At 34.8% G+C, this 15,435-nt stretch overlaps 1 protein-coding gene across 1 annotated transcript in view; it reads left to right on the top strand.

Annotated features, from left to right (window-relative positions):
- LOC130051560 (B-cell receptor CD22-like) overlaps positions 1–13,846 on the top strand; it is a 43,351-nt gene extending 29,505 nt beyond the window's left edge. Inside the window, exons 3-6 of the mRNA XM_056153578.1 lie at positions 6,937–7,212; positions 12,102–12,368; positions 13,125–13,391; positions 13,572–13,846. Coding sequence (XP_056009553.1) covers positions 6,937–7,212; positions 12,102–12,368; positions 13,125–13,391; positions 13,572–13,846 — 1,085 coding nt within the window. The remainder of the gene's footprint in view (positions 1–6,936; positions 7,213–12,101; positions 12,369–13,124; positions 13,392–13,571) is intronic.
- The last annotated feature ends 1,589 nt before the right edge of the window (positions 13,847–15,435 follow it).

Below are 15,435 nucleotides of genomic sequence, written 5' to 3'. Positions count from 1 at the left end.
TTTGATCTTCACTGAAGAGATATTATTTGTCAAAATACGCATCTGGTACATCAAAATTGGTACGGTATACGTTTTACATTATCAATTCCATTATGTGATAGATTCCCTTAATTTTTCACAAAGATTTTGTAAAGAAAATTTTCATGAAATTGTTATGAATACTACAAGATCTTTTTAACCAGTTTTTGTGTTTTAATAATGCTGTTTAAGGAAAATTGCATTTTCCGATGTTGATAACAGGTGTATAGGTGCCAATTGATAACAATATATATATATAAGTGCACACATAAAATCAAAAGGAAGGTGCTTTGATGTGGCCTTTATTTCGATATTAAAAAATATCGACGTGGTTTTGTCTATTAACAATGATAATTTTCATTCATATGTCGATTCGATATATCCATGTGAGCTCGAAATAAAAGACACGACAGAGTTGTCCACTTCTGTTTCACACTGATCTATTTTATTGAAAATAGACATTAACGGCAAACTGACAAATCAACTGTCTGACAAACGGGATGATTTCAGCTTTTCCATCGTCAACTTCTATGTAGCAATATCCCAATATCTCCTGCATATGCTGTTTATATCTCTAAACTGATTTGATCACCAAGAGCTTGTTCTGCGTATGCTCAGTTTTTAAATAGAGGTAAGCTACCGACAAACAAGTTGATGGTACAGGGGTTTCAACAGTCTCAATTGAAGTCAGCATTTTGCAGATTATATGGTCGTTATAACGATATAGTTCGTCAATACAAATTATCAATGGGTCAAATGCTGTCTAACGTGTTTTATACCGATTGTTAAACCGTTCTTGGCACACTGATTTTAACTACGGATAACCCCGTTTACCTGATCAGGATATAGGGCTCACGGTGGGTTTGACTGGTCGACGGGGGATGCTTACTCCTCCTAGGAATCTGATCCCACCTCTGATGTGTCCAGGGGTCCGTGTTTGCCCAACTATCTGTTTTGCAGTGCTTGTAGGAGTTATGATATTGATCATTGTTCGTTATCTTCGCCTTTCATACTGTACCGTCTATCCTTCTGTGTTTAGTAAACCAGAAGTGATAAAAGAATTAGATAGGTTGCACGAGAAATATCTTTTGGTTCTAGCTGACAAAGCTTGTAACAACATTGCCTTTCTTTGTAAGGCTCATAATTACAATTGTATTTCAAAAGAACTTGACAGTGATTCCACATTTGGAAATCGTACTTATACTCCAACTGTTCTTTCACAAGATGAACTTCTTCATAACCATGTTTCAGTTTTAGGCACATTTAATATCCCAGTCAATGGGTCGAATGAATATGAGTTACCGTACCTATACTGGATTCCTAAACTTCATAAAACCCTTTACAAAGATAGATTGCTAAATCCAATAAAGGCTGTATCAAGCACGGAAGTATTAACAGCTGTCAAGTAGAAACTTTAAACGCACTGTGCAAGAAGCGGTGTAAATCAAATGTAGATTCTAAAGAAAAAAATTAAAGAACTTTCAGTAAATTTGAAATCGCAAAACTCTTCGCAAATCAATAGCATCAAAACTGATAACTTTTCAACACTTTATACGACCATTCCTCACGATAAATTGAGGACTATACTTTTTAACATCATAGACAGTTGCTTCTTCAACAAAAATAGAAAGTAATAAAATCGAGGCAGGCTTGTGACAAAGAATTTGATAGTGCAGGAGTTTCAACAGCCTTGTTTAATGTCTCGTATTGGTCGTTATACCGATCTAGTTCGCCAATACAACCTATCATTGGGTCAAATCTGTCTGGCGTGTTTCATACCGATTGCTATAACGAGGTGTGATATTTGGTATTTTGATATTTCAGATATCTCGTATATCAGATATTATCTAATTGTATAATTTGTATGTAAAATTGCATCTTTTTTGTCAAATCCCGATGAAGCTGTGTGTTTGAGTTAAATATATGATTTAGGCAGGGCTCCAGGCTGACGCTAGCAGCAACTATATGGGAAGCACTAAAGAAAATCATCATTGGACTGAGAATACGTATAGAAGATTCGAATTTGAAAACTATTTTAAAAGAAATCTAAATGAGATTCGTGTCAACCATAACGATCATGAGCAACTTAGCTCATATAAATGATTTCACAGAATCTAATTTATATCAGCATTTTGTACTGAACCGACGTAAACAAATGGAATTGACCACATATTTTATTTTCAAATCTTTTGTAATGTATGTTTCCAGCTTACATGAAAATGAATGCACATTGATAGGTTGTAATAAGGAATCGAAATGTACATGAAGTGGGTTATTTTATGATTGCAAGATTGATCATATCACTATCAATGCATGACATCGAGCGACCCTTAGGGTACCATAATCTAAACAGTGAATTAATTGTCCCTTCTTTCTATCAAAGAATTTGAATACGGAGTCAAAATGTGTCCCGGCGTCTTTGAGTGAGCAACCGGTACCTTTACAACTACAAACTGAGAGCAGAAAATGATAACACCTAGAGTCCACTTCCTTGCCCTGATATTCCTTCCACCTCGTCGTCAAAGATTACATTTACAGAGGTAGTCAGTAAAGTTGTATATTGTCCATGATATTCGGAAAATGTCAAACTCCATGCGATTAAAACAGCAATTTCGCTTGCTATAAACCGCTTACTTACATAAACCTGTGGACACTTTGTCCCTTGATCCCATGGCAGAGAAGAAATAGGGACTCTCCATCTGTGCTCATCCCCTTCATCTAACAAGGAATACCCCTACAGTCTCAAAGGGAAAACGGGAATTGACAGCCCTATGAATCCCCTATCTCGCCGTAATATTCATTCCGCCTGGTCTTTAAATATTAGCGTCGAAGAGGCCGTCATGAAACTCCTGTATGAAATATTTGATTCATAATGTCAAAGTTCAGGTGAGTTAAACCATATTTCTTGATGACACTGGCCTACTTTCTTGGTTTTCCTTTTCAGTTATTAGAAATGAAGTGTTTATTTTACTTTCTAATATTTTTCGGAAGGTCGGGGTTCGAATCCCGGCGGCGACAGACAAAAATCGTTAAAACAGATACTCACAGTTCCATCGCCAACCGCTTGACATAAGGTGTGAATGTCATGAGTCCTCGGATATGACCTTTAAAACGGATGTCACAGTAAGTGTGGCACTCTACAGAACCCTCACTGCTTAATAGCCGTAAGTGCCGAGCAACGGTCTAAATTTGAAACCCATCACCAGTTTTGGTGACGTCTCCATATGAGTGAACAATTCTCTCGAGAGACATTAAGCAAGATACAATCTAATATTTTTCCTTACAGTCCCTTATCGAAAGATTTCTTTGGTTGATTTCTTCTGTTAGAAGGTAAAGCTAATTACTCAGCAGATAGGCTAATGTAGATAAAGGTTTTATTTAATACAATATAATTTTAAAAGGATGGGAATATGATAATATGATAAATTCTAAAATCACGAAAGATCCTACATCATGGAGCTTTTTATAGATACATTTATTCATTGGTACTGGTTCACGATTTGTGAAACCAAACAAAGAATCATTGAGTGCAAAATATTTGACATTCTGAATGCAAGAATAAAAGCAATAGTTTAGCCTTAAATCTGCGCTATGTAAACAAAGACTCGAGTCTATTAGTGTATACAAACAAACCAGTGAAATGTTAATTTTGTAATATAAAGCATAATAGTCACAAATTTTAACGTTTAGATGTCACATTTTACCCAAAGAATGCTTGAAATGTGAAAGATCTAATAAACGTAGATCAATATACATTTGTTTTGAGAAATTCGTAAACAATAACATACCACAATCTTTATTTACAAAACCAATAATAAACTCATTAAAATGAGTTCCTGTGATAATGTTCAACCTTAATTTTAAGTGAAATCTTTTTAAACACACTAGACAGTAGATTTTAATCATTAAAAGTGAAAAACAAACTTTTGGGGGAAATCGTGAATTAATCCCCTTAATGTTCGAGATCATTATAGTCCGGGTAGCTAAATGATCAATATGCATCTTATTTTTAAGCAAAGTGATTTATTCCTGAAACAGATCCGAAAACAAGATGCCTTCATTGTTTCAGTATTAATAATTGATTTAAATTGAATTCATCTTTCATATGTAATCTCACATGTGGGCTACATGTTAGTCGCTTATGCGTGTTACGGTTGACATTTTTGTTTAAGAATTCAAACACGAATCTTACTCAAATATTCCTTTAAAACAGGTTTCAAATTCAATAGTTGTCTTTCAGTACTATCAGTCCGTTGATGATTTGCCTTAGTGACTGGTAATTAGTGACTGTTAGCTTTAGCATAAAGCAATGTATAATACATGCAAGTAGCTACTTTAGCTTTTAAGAAAAATTGAAATGATGGTGTACAATGTACCTTAATTCTAAAATGTATGGAATATCAATATACCTAATATAATTCCCTGTACGTCATATATGTAATAGTAAATTCGCCAGATATCTTATATACACAGATACTTATCTAAAGTATTCATGTAAATATTGAAATTTCAGATTACCTTGAATCGAAAGGTATAAGTTTTCTGATTTCCTTATCTCAAAATTGATAGCATATCAAGGTTCTCTAAATCACCCCTAGTCACATGGATAGTGGTGAATCAGTCAGGTAACTAATAGCAACACATAGTACTTTTACAATATTCACGAACAACTTGAAATTTCAGATTACCTTGAATTCAAATGGTATAAGTAGTTGATTTCCTTAAACATGACAATTGAAAACTTATGGCATATCAAGAAACCCAATATCACTACTGGTCATATGTATAGTTTTAAATTAGTCAGACAAATAATACAACCACAGAGTTATTTACGATATTCACAAAAAAAACCTTTAAATTTCAGTACACCTCGCCTCAAAATGTACAAGTAGCTGATTTCTTTAAGCGTGATATTTGAATATTGATGTCATATGAAGATGCGTAATATCACTCCTCGCCATATGCATTGTCGTAAACAAGTCAGATAACGAACATTGATCGATCTCATAACACTTGTAAGCAATATAAAATAGAGAGTTGGGCAAACACAAACACCTGAATATACTATCGAGTGGAACAAATGCCTAGGCGAAGCATACCCTGTCGACCGGTCACACGTGTCGTGCCATTTGATTCCAGAGATCCAGAAATTTCAAGATTTCCATAGATAACTTAAAGAACTCCGGGTTTACCGTATAAGTGGCTGACTTCCTTAAGCGTGAAATTTGAAAACTTGACATATCAGTCCTCGTCATGTGTAATAATAGATTTGTCATATATGCAAGGTGAAAATAACGAACAGTGATCAATCTCATAACTCCTATAAGCAATACAAAATAGATAGTTGGGCAAACACGGACCCCTGGACACACCAGAGGTGGGATCAGGTGCCTAGGAGGAGTAAGCATCCCCTGTTATATATGTAATAAAAACACCGATTTCCTTAAGATAATCCAAAAACGCTTGAAATATCAGTGCACCTCGAATTAACAAACTATACGTAGCTGATTTCTAAAGGGACATGGACACGATTTGAGATGAATTTTTTTTTAAATTTTATTTTTGACTTTAAATGTTAGAATGCTTAACTAAGGTATTTCTAATGATCAGCAAAAATTTGAATGTCAGTAGTCAAGGTATATGGGAGATACAGAGATCACAAATCCTTGTGATGTAAATATGGCTCGTGCCATGTTTTTGTATACATCGGTTAAATAAACTGACAAAAGTTTCATTGCAGATTTTTTTTTCAGTTTATAAGTGAATTCTTTACAATCAAATATTTGTTCGTGTTTGGCACATTTCATTTTGTTTTAAACACGCTATTTTCTATTAAACAGTCTAATGTAAACAAAAGCATAACACGAGCCTTGTTTACATAACAAAGAATTGCGAGTGATGTATCTCACTTATAACTCAAAAACTGATATCAAATTTTGGTAGACCATTAGAAATACTTTAGTTAAGCATTGTAAACAATAAAAATGGAGAAATAAAATTTGAAAATTTTCAGCTCAAATCGTGTAATAAGCGTAATATCTCATAATTGATCACATATCAAAATACTCAATATCACTCCTCGTCATAAATTAGTTAGATATCTAATACAAATACAGATACCTCAACGGTATTCATTCATATCTTGAAATTTCATTCTTCCTCGAATCTAAATGTAAAACTAGCTGAAAAACTTAAGAGCAATACATGAAAATTGGTGGCATATCAAGATTATTGGGTTCGGAAAGGGGTAGATTGAGTTGTAAGCCTTGTTATATATTATGAATCAATGGGGTAAGACAATTTTTAAAACGTTGATAAATTAGTGTTCTGTGATAATTACACGTGTATTTAAGCTTCCGGGAACATGAAAAAATGTATAAAGAGATACCATATACCACAGAGAAATATTTATTTGTGGTTCGAATTTCCTCCATTGTTTACATATAGGTTATAGAAAAATATCCTTGACCCAGGCGCCTATGGATAAGTTCAGTAGTGTATTTAGATTTAGGACGAAATAACACACCATCACACTCTTTCAAATAGATGTACGCAATTGATGCAGAAATGCATTCTTTACATATTTTAAAATATGTGGTTAGCTAAGTGGATCGTGACTCTACGCTGGCAAACTCTATATATTCCAGTCCCATCGAAGTTTTATTTTTTTATGTTTTATGTGTTTTAATAGAGGTACATTTTCAATACAATATATTCATTACGGATAATTTGTGATAAGGATAGCTTTAAACTGTGTGGTATTCCTCCTTGAAAGGCCAATGTCATAATTCACGGGACCTTGTAACAACCACGATTCAACAAACCAAATTTTGCTTATACAACCAGCACATATAGTTTGAAAAAGTGAAAGTGAAATTCAACTACATTACAGAAATGTTTACTTTAAATTTTGAATAGTTGATGTCAGCAGTGTGACTCTGGAGCCCCGCGACAACCCGCTTACCCTGACGGAGAGATCACAACGTGAAGTCCGGTGTACTGTCAACTCCAACGCCTTCCCTACACCAACGCATGCCTGGTTTATTGACACGAGAGATATCACCAGCACAGCGGGATCTGATACTTCTTCCGTCAGCATCACAGGAAGTAAGGCAGACAATGGGAAAGTACTCCGATGTCAGGCGACCAATAATAACAGATCAAAGAACGGCAGTACTGTCCTCAATATTACATGTAAGTATTGTGAATACAGTGAATTATTGTATCAATATGACATATCGTAAAAAACCACAGAATTAAAAACGAAAAACAAATACATGAGGAGATACATACATATATATATATATATATATATATATATATATATATATATATACCATACAATTTCATGTTTCTTGATTGTTATCGGAAGGATGCATTTTTGTTCATGTTTTGATTGTAAGTAGTTCCGACTTTGAATAAAAATTGCTTATGTAGATTAAGTAAGAGTAACATGCAGATGACTTTCAGATAAAAGTCAGTCAAGGTCATTTTAGAATGGTCAAGATCACTCAAAATATATCCTTTAGATAATGAAAAAAGTTCCTTTTTTCTAAAGTTGTTGGAAAGGTAACACACAAATAAATATCAAGCAAATGATTTTAAGACAAAAGTCACAGAAGGTCATTTTGGAAAAAGAAGATCATTTACAATTTATACCTTATATGAGGAAATTGTTCCTTATTTCAACAAAATTTGAACAGTATTGATCATACATCACACAGATTAGTTACAGGCAAATGGATTTCAGACATAGGTCACTCAATTCAATTTTGTAAAGTTCAACGCCATCCAACTAACACCCTATGTATGAAAAAAAAAATGATTTTAACAAAATTGCAACAGTTACTGATCACTGTGTGAGGTATTTGGCATATGAAGTAGTACATTGGTTAGATGCAGTTCATGGAGCATACATCAGTTTTTCTTATATTCTTGTCTTTTAACTTCAACAAAGGAAGTTAGCCCGGGGTTTATTGGTGACACCTATGAATTGAGACCTACATTTATACCATAAAATATATGTCCAGAAGTCGTAAACTTTTATACGTGATTAAGAAAAACCTAATGGTAACAGTGAGACAATACTCTGATTAACATTATTGCAATGCACTTCAGACTCTGAAGTTATCACATTTTACTGCTTTGCTTTCTTCTTACATATATATCCAAGAAACTGATTATCAGTGTAATCAGCATATTTTAACTAATGTTTCGATCTGCTCATTCATTCAATGAGTTAAATGAAAATAATCCCAATGTTATTTATTACAATTGTTTTGGTTGGACTGAATTTAATCTAAACAAGAATTTACACCTCAATAAATCCCAAAACGCTGTGTATACTTCAACAGGGGTGCTTACTCCTCCTAGGCACCTGATCCCACCTCTGGTGTGTCCAGGGGTCCGTGTTTGCCCAACTATCTATTTTGTATTGCTTGTAGGAGTTATGAGATTGATCACTGTTCGTTATCTTCACCTTGCATACATATGCGCCTGAAGTAAACAGCATAGTGCTGGGAAACTATTCAAATTATTGAAATTGATAATACAGAGAACGAATTGGAATTATATGAATCAAACATATCTTTTTGAAGAATCTATCAATGTGTAAACTCTGAACATTTATCTCACAAACCTAACATAAAATTTCTTAGCACTTTTATTCAGTTTGTGAGTAAAATGTCCAGAGTTTACACATCGATACATTCTTCAAAAGGAATGTTTAATCCTATAATAATGACAACAACTATGGATAAAACGCGAAAACAACGAACAGTGATCAATCTCATAACTCCTATAAGCAATAAAAATATATAGTTGGGCAAACACGGACCCCTAGAGACACCAGAGGTGAAATCAGGTGCCCAGGAGGAGTAAGCATCCCCTGTCGACCGGTCATACCCTCCGTGAGCCTTATATCCTGATCAGGTAAACGGAATTATCCGTAGTCAAAATCAGTGTGCCAAGAACGACCTAACAATCGGTATGAAACACGTCAGACAGCATTTGACCCAATGATAGGTTGTATTGACGAACTAGATCGTTATAACGACCATAGAATTTGCGAAATGCTGACTTCAATGGAGATTGTTGAAACCTCTGTACCATCAACTTGTTTGTCAGTAGCTTACCTCGATTTATAGATACTTTCGTCATAAACTTTCAATAATGGGGAGGGGCTCGGGGGTTGTCAATAAAACTCGTATTATATTCACTTATATTAACCCATGCTTAAGATATGACTTTAACTATTTTTGGCGTCCAAATGTCAAAGTGCATGCAGACCCTTAGATCATGATGATAATCTCCATTGAAACACCAACTTTAAAAACACTATCGTCTGCACTGACCTTGACCTTTTGAAAATCCCCTGTATCATTTAAATCTGATTCAAATGAAGATATGCATGCATGAAACGTACATACATGTATTTTCTTTTTTGAAGGTTATCTAATATGAACAGTATTCAATTCAGGCTAATACAGAATAGTTGTTACCACAAACTTAGGAAGAAGAGTTTTTGATTGTTGATTATCCAGATTAATATTCCCTAGTAGAAATGGAGTGGTGGATCAAGTGTTATATTTAAAACAAAAAGAATATTAAAATAAATAAATGCATAAAAAGAAATAGATACCAAATGCTATAGATATGTATCTGAACAGACTATCATAAGGTAAATTAATTTCTCATTTCTTTCATGGAAATCTTTAACTGTTTTGGGGAAAATAAGATTTAAGAGTACATAAAGAAAGCTATAGATATTCTTAGAAATTTATATTTGTTTATAGGCTAGCATCGTCGTTAAACCCCTCCTATCAATTGTGTCTAATTATGAATCAAACCATATAGAAAACCATTTGTTTTATTTCCTATATTAATTTTCAAGACATACGTTTACTCAACGTAGAATTTGAGATTCAGCCAGCACAGAACAATTCATTTTAGGGGGGGGGGGTGCATAAATTATTTTGTTTTGGCTTGTCAAGTATTTTCAGACAATTGAGAAGTCAACTTGTCCGACTCCCTATAAACCCACATTTTGATAAACTATGCAATGAGCCTGCTTTCTACAACATAAGCACCGTTTTTCTCACCTAGCTTATGCCTAGTATATATCATTATATAATGCTCTAACACCTCTATGATTATTCAAATTGAACAGACTAATGAATGCATTTATACAAGTATAAGTGCATGGCCCACAGTCACTGTCATATACTTCGAAACTAACCAATACATGAACATTTCAACAGCTATCTCCCCAAACAAAACTTTTATTTACTCCTGCATTCTTATTGCTTAAATATGGATTTCCACTTCACACCCTGGATGACTCTGTATTACATCCCAAACTGACTGTAATTAATAATACGGATTGCAAGATCCATTAAAAACGCTTTGTTGCGGAATTATTTTTTGAATTTTAGGGAGAGGGCTAAGATAGGATGTGCCTGCTGCCAAATCCTATTCATATTTTGATAAAATATTATTTGAATTAAACCATTTGAATACGAAGCGAATGTGTATGGATACATGGTATATTTAGAAAAAAAGGGTTGTTTTTATTTGCTGCGCAATGACTGGAACTAACCAATGCAATGTTATTTGAAATGATATGAAGTTGTCCCTATTGATTACGTCACTATTACGATGTCGGTGATGTAGGGCGACATATGTTCCTCGTTGTAAAAGTTGTATGAAATTGAAATCCTAAATTACTCTTCTTTCCCAGTAATTCCAATGCAGCATATAAGAAGTTATGTATCTGTATAGAGAATGGGATATGGAAAAGTTCAAAGAAGAAAGTGGTTTCACAGTACTTTGCAAAATGAAGTAATATAAAGCAGTGGGGATTTTTTTAATGGCTAAACAAATATCCGACATATATCAATAACATGACACTTTCCACATGACCTCCATACATATTTTACAATATGTGACTTCATATCATTGGTGAAACCTTACATATACCTACATTTAAAACTTGCATATTCACGAGCACCAATTGATCTACCGCACAATCGAAAGTTGATTTATGTAAGGAAAATTCTATGATCAACAACTGGTTGTCTAACGTGAGAATATAAAAACGTGATTTGATGAGGAATTTAGTATCTTATGATGTTGTTTTCAACAATACACTTTACTTCATAGGATTTTCAGATGAACAAGAGTTTTCCAAAATGAAAAGGGGAACAACGTCGTAGGAAACGTTTGTGGTATATAGTCCTAAAATTTCTTAACAAACAGAAATAAATCTTAAAAGGGGCCCGGGGGAATTTTTTTCACAAAAGGGGCCGGGCTAATTTTTAATTTACAGAAAGGGTGCGAGACCCATTTAAATTAGTCACTGGCAATCGAAGTTTTGAAATACCTAAAGCACCACCTCTACCTGGGGCTGAATTCACGACCCGTGGAATCAAATCTCCTATCAGCATTCATTATGTGATATACAATAATTGGGCTTCTGATATATCTAGAATGATCAGATAAGAGCTGTACATTTCAGTGAAAATATTTCTCCCCAATTCAAATGATTTCCTGATAAACCAGAGGTAATTGTAAGTAAATTTCTCAAAATTTATAAATTTATCACCTGCCTATGGTGTTTATATATCTCAACTGATTCGATATGCAAGAGCTTGTTCTGGGTATAGTAAGTTTTTAAATCGAGGTAAGCTACTGACAAACAAGTTGATGGTACAGGGATTTCAACAGTCTCGATTGAAGTCAGCATTTCGCAAATTCTATGGTAGTTATAACGATCTAGTTCGTCAATACAATCTCGCATTGGGTCAAATGCTGTCTGACGTGTTTCATACCGATTGTTAAGCCGTTCTTGGCACACTGATTTTGACTGTGGATAACTCCGTTTACCTGATCAGGATATGGGGCTCACGGCGGGTGTGACCGGTCAACAGGGGATGCTTATTCCTCCTAGGCACCTGATCCCACCTCTGGTGTGTCCAGGGGTCCGTGTTTGCCCAAATATCTATTTTGTATTGCCTGTAGGAGTTATGAGATTGATCAATGTTCGTTATCTTCACCTTGCATACAAACAAATTTCTTTTATTCAGACAAACCAACTACAAGTGTTACCCCATCTAGTCCATACCAGATCAGAGAAGGTGATACAGCGGTGATATATTGTGTAGTGACAGACGCTAACCCTAACACTGGGATCACTTGGAGCTGGACAAAGACAGGGAACCCTACTGTCCTATACAGAGTTCAGAACTACACAATTCAAAACATACAGAGAGCACAGAGAGGAACTTACCAGTGTACAGCTACAAACTCTATAGGAACTTCTGTACCAGCCACAGTACAGGTGGATGTACAGTGTAAGTACAATTGTTTCATACAGTACAATACCCTTACAAAGAACACGTTTATAACGAATCCACATAATGCTTGGGAACTAGGGTAAGTATTATACCCCTTAATACAGTTTTTATATATGAAATAACTTTAGAAAAAGCTATTTGAGTCTGTGACCACCTCTGACACTCGTAAATGAAAAGGTGAAATCAACGGACATTGATCAACCTCATAACCCCTTGAAGGAATAGAAAATGCAGAGTTGGACAAACACGGACCTCTGGATACACTAGAGGTGGGATCAGGTGGCTAGGAGGACTAAACATCCCCTATCGATGTTGAATTTAGTTTACTACCTTCTTCTTTACAGAAAATGATCTAAATTAATACAGAAATGTCCATGGTATAGCTTGTTTGAAAATGAACTAATGGAAGAATAGAACGATTCTACACCATGAAGAATAAATCCTTTGGGTTAGGGTTATCAATTTTATAACCCTAACCCAGGTATTGGATTGGAAGAAAAATGGGGCATGGTCTAAAACAGTCTTATTTACCCACGAAATATCAAAACAGAACAGCAATGACAAAAAATTCTGAATTATTTCTTACTCATTTATCGTAATTGAGAAAAAACCTAATAAAGGGATTTTACACAGTCAATATATTATAGACCATAAGCCTTAATATTTTCAATATTTGTCAATCTCAAGTTATGTTCAGATGAACCAGAGGTAGATATTTTCACATTTCTTAAACTACTTATTTCTTTTATTTAGACAAACCGGCTATAAGTGTTACCCCATCTAGTCCTTACCAGATCAGAGAAGGTGATACAGCGGTGATATATTGTGTAGTGACAGACGCTAACCCCAACAATGGGATCACATGGAGCTGGACAAAGACAGGGAACCCTGCTGTCCTATACAGGGATCAGAACTACACAATTCCTAACATACAGAAAGTACAGAGAGGAACCTACCAGTGTACAGCTACAAACTCTATAGGGACTTCTCTACCAGTCACAATACAGGTGGATGTACAGTGTAAGTACAGTTGTCTTAGATTGTGAAATTAGCAATTAATTTTCTCAGAATGAATTTCCCATCAGCCAGAGGATAGAGAAGTTTATGCAGACTGCAAATATTTTGTAAAAGAGATGGTAGCTATAATGAACAAATCATATGGGGAAGGCAAACTACCTGATAAAGTTTTACTTATTCTAGACAAACCAACTATAAGTGTTACCCCAGCTGGTCCTTACCAGATCAGAGAAGGTGATACAGCGGTGATGTATTGTGTAGTGACAGACGCTAACCCCAACACTGCGATCACATGGAGCTGGACAAAGACAGGGAACCCTGGTGTCCTATACACGGGTCAGAACTACACAATTCCTAACATACAGATAGGACAGAGAGGAACCTACCAGTGTACAGTTACAAACTCTATAGGGACTTCTCTACCAGCCACAGTACAGGTGGACGTACAATGTAAGTAAAACAGAAACGAATAGAGTGAAGGTAACTAATAGTGATCAATTGTATAAGTATCGTAAGGACTACAAGTAGAGAATTGGGCAAACATGGACCCCTGGATATACCAACGGTGGAATCAGGTGCCCAGGAAAAGTATACATCCCCTGTCGGTCAGTCACACTCGCAGTGAGCGCTATATGCTGATAAGATAAACGGAGTTTTTCGTAATCAAAATCAGTGCGTAAAGAACGGTCTAACAATTGGTATGAGACACAATATTTTACCCAATGGCAAGTAATATTGGGAAGCTAAATTGTTATAACGACCACATAATTTGCAAAATGCTGGCTTTAATCAACGTCAAGGTCCAATTTGTTTAAAGAAATTGACAAATATACAAACTATTCATTCAATAATCTTTGATGCAATTTGCAAGAACAGTTACAGAAAATTATATCAGCCATTTTTATAAACATTTATCATTTAAATATCATATTGCGTCCTCTCAAACAAAATATCAATATATCTGCATTTGAAAGCAGTTCTTCTCATATATTCGTTTGTATACTAAATCCACATTGTTCCTTCTTCCACAGAGTCGTCAAGGTATGCTTCATACTTGGATATTTTATTGAAAGTAGATATTAACGGCAAACTGAAAACTCAACTGTATGACAAACGGGATGATCTCAGCTTCTCCATCGTCAGCTTCCCATAATCATGTAGCAACATTGAATATGGATAACTCCGTTTACCTGATCAGGATGTAGGGCTCGCGGTGGATGTGACCGGTCGACAGGGGGTGTTTACTCCTCCTAGGCACCTGATCAAACCCCTGGTGTGTCCAAGGGTCCGTGTTTACCCAACTCTATTTTGTATTGCTTATATAAGTTATGAAATTCATCACTGTTCGTTGTCTTCACTTTTCATCACTACAGACAAGCGAATTAGATAAATGTACTTAGCGTTTGTCAATGTCAATGGGAAACAGATAAAGGTTTCATAAGCAAAATAGATATCTCAATCGTGATACAATGTACCTTTCTTTTGAATGTGTGTAATCCTTGAACAGGTGTAAACGGTCAACAGAGATCCTTTCTCCTCGTATACACAAATCAGGTGTTTTCACTGGTCATTATTTTCCCCACTTTTCATTTTGTATTCTTCATAAGATTTATGGGTTTAGATCGTTATCTTCATTTTCATAAATTAGAATTGAATACAGATGATATAAGAAAAATCTTTTGAAATCCACTTATTAAAAGTCAGGTTAAGGGAAATTAAAGAGCACAAGAAAAATGTTTTGCCGTATACGGCATATGGTTTTATCATTTGAAATGTGTCTTACACAAATGCAATCGAAAATGCTTTATTTTGTTGTAAGTAATCCAAATATGTCTTCACAAATTTTGTATTTGCTTATTACGATTTGACCATCGTCGATTTATTTCAGAATTTTCCTTAAGCTTTATAATTGAGATTTCGATAATTATGCCTTGTTTTTTGTTTTTTTGTTTTTTTTTAAATATCACTGTAATATGTCTCGTTTAACGTACAGTGTTAACTGTCTTCAGTAATCTTTCCGATGCTGTGGTTGATTGTGTAAAACCAA

Source organism: Ostrea edulis, chromosome 2, assembly GCF_947568905.1.
Source record: "Ostrea edulis chromosome 2, xbOstEdul1.1, whole genome shotgun sequence".
NCBI lineage: Eukaryota > Metazoa > Mollusca > Bivalvia > Ostreida > Ostreidae > Ostrea > Ostrea edulis.
The sequence above is the reverse complement of the archived record's forward strand: the minus strand, read 5'-3'. Positions and strand labels throughout refer to the sequence as shown.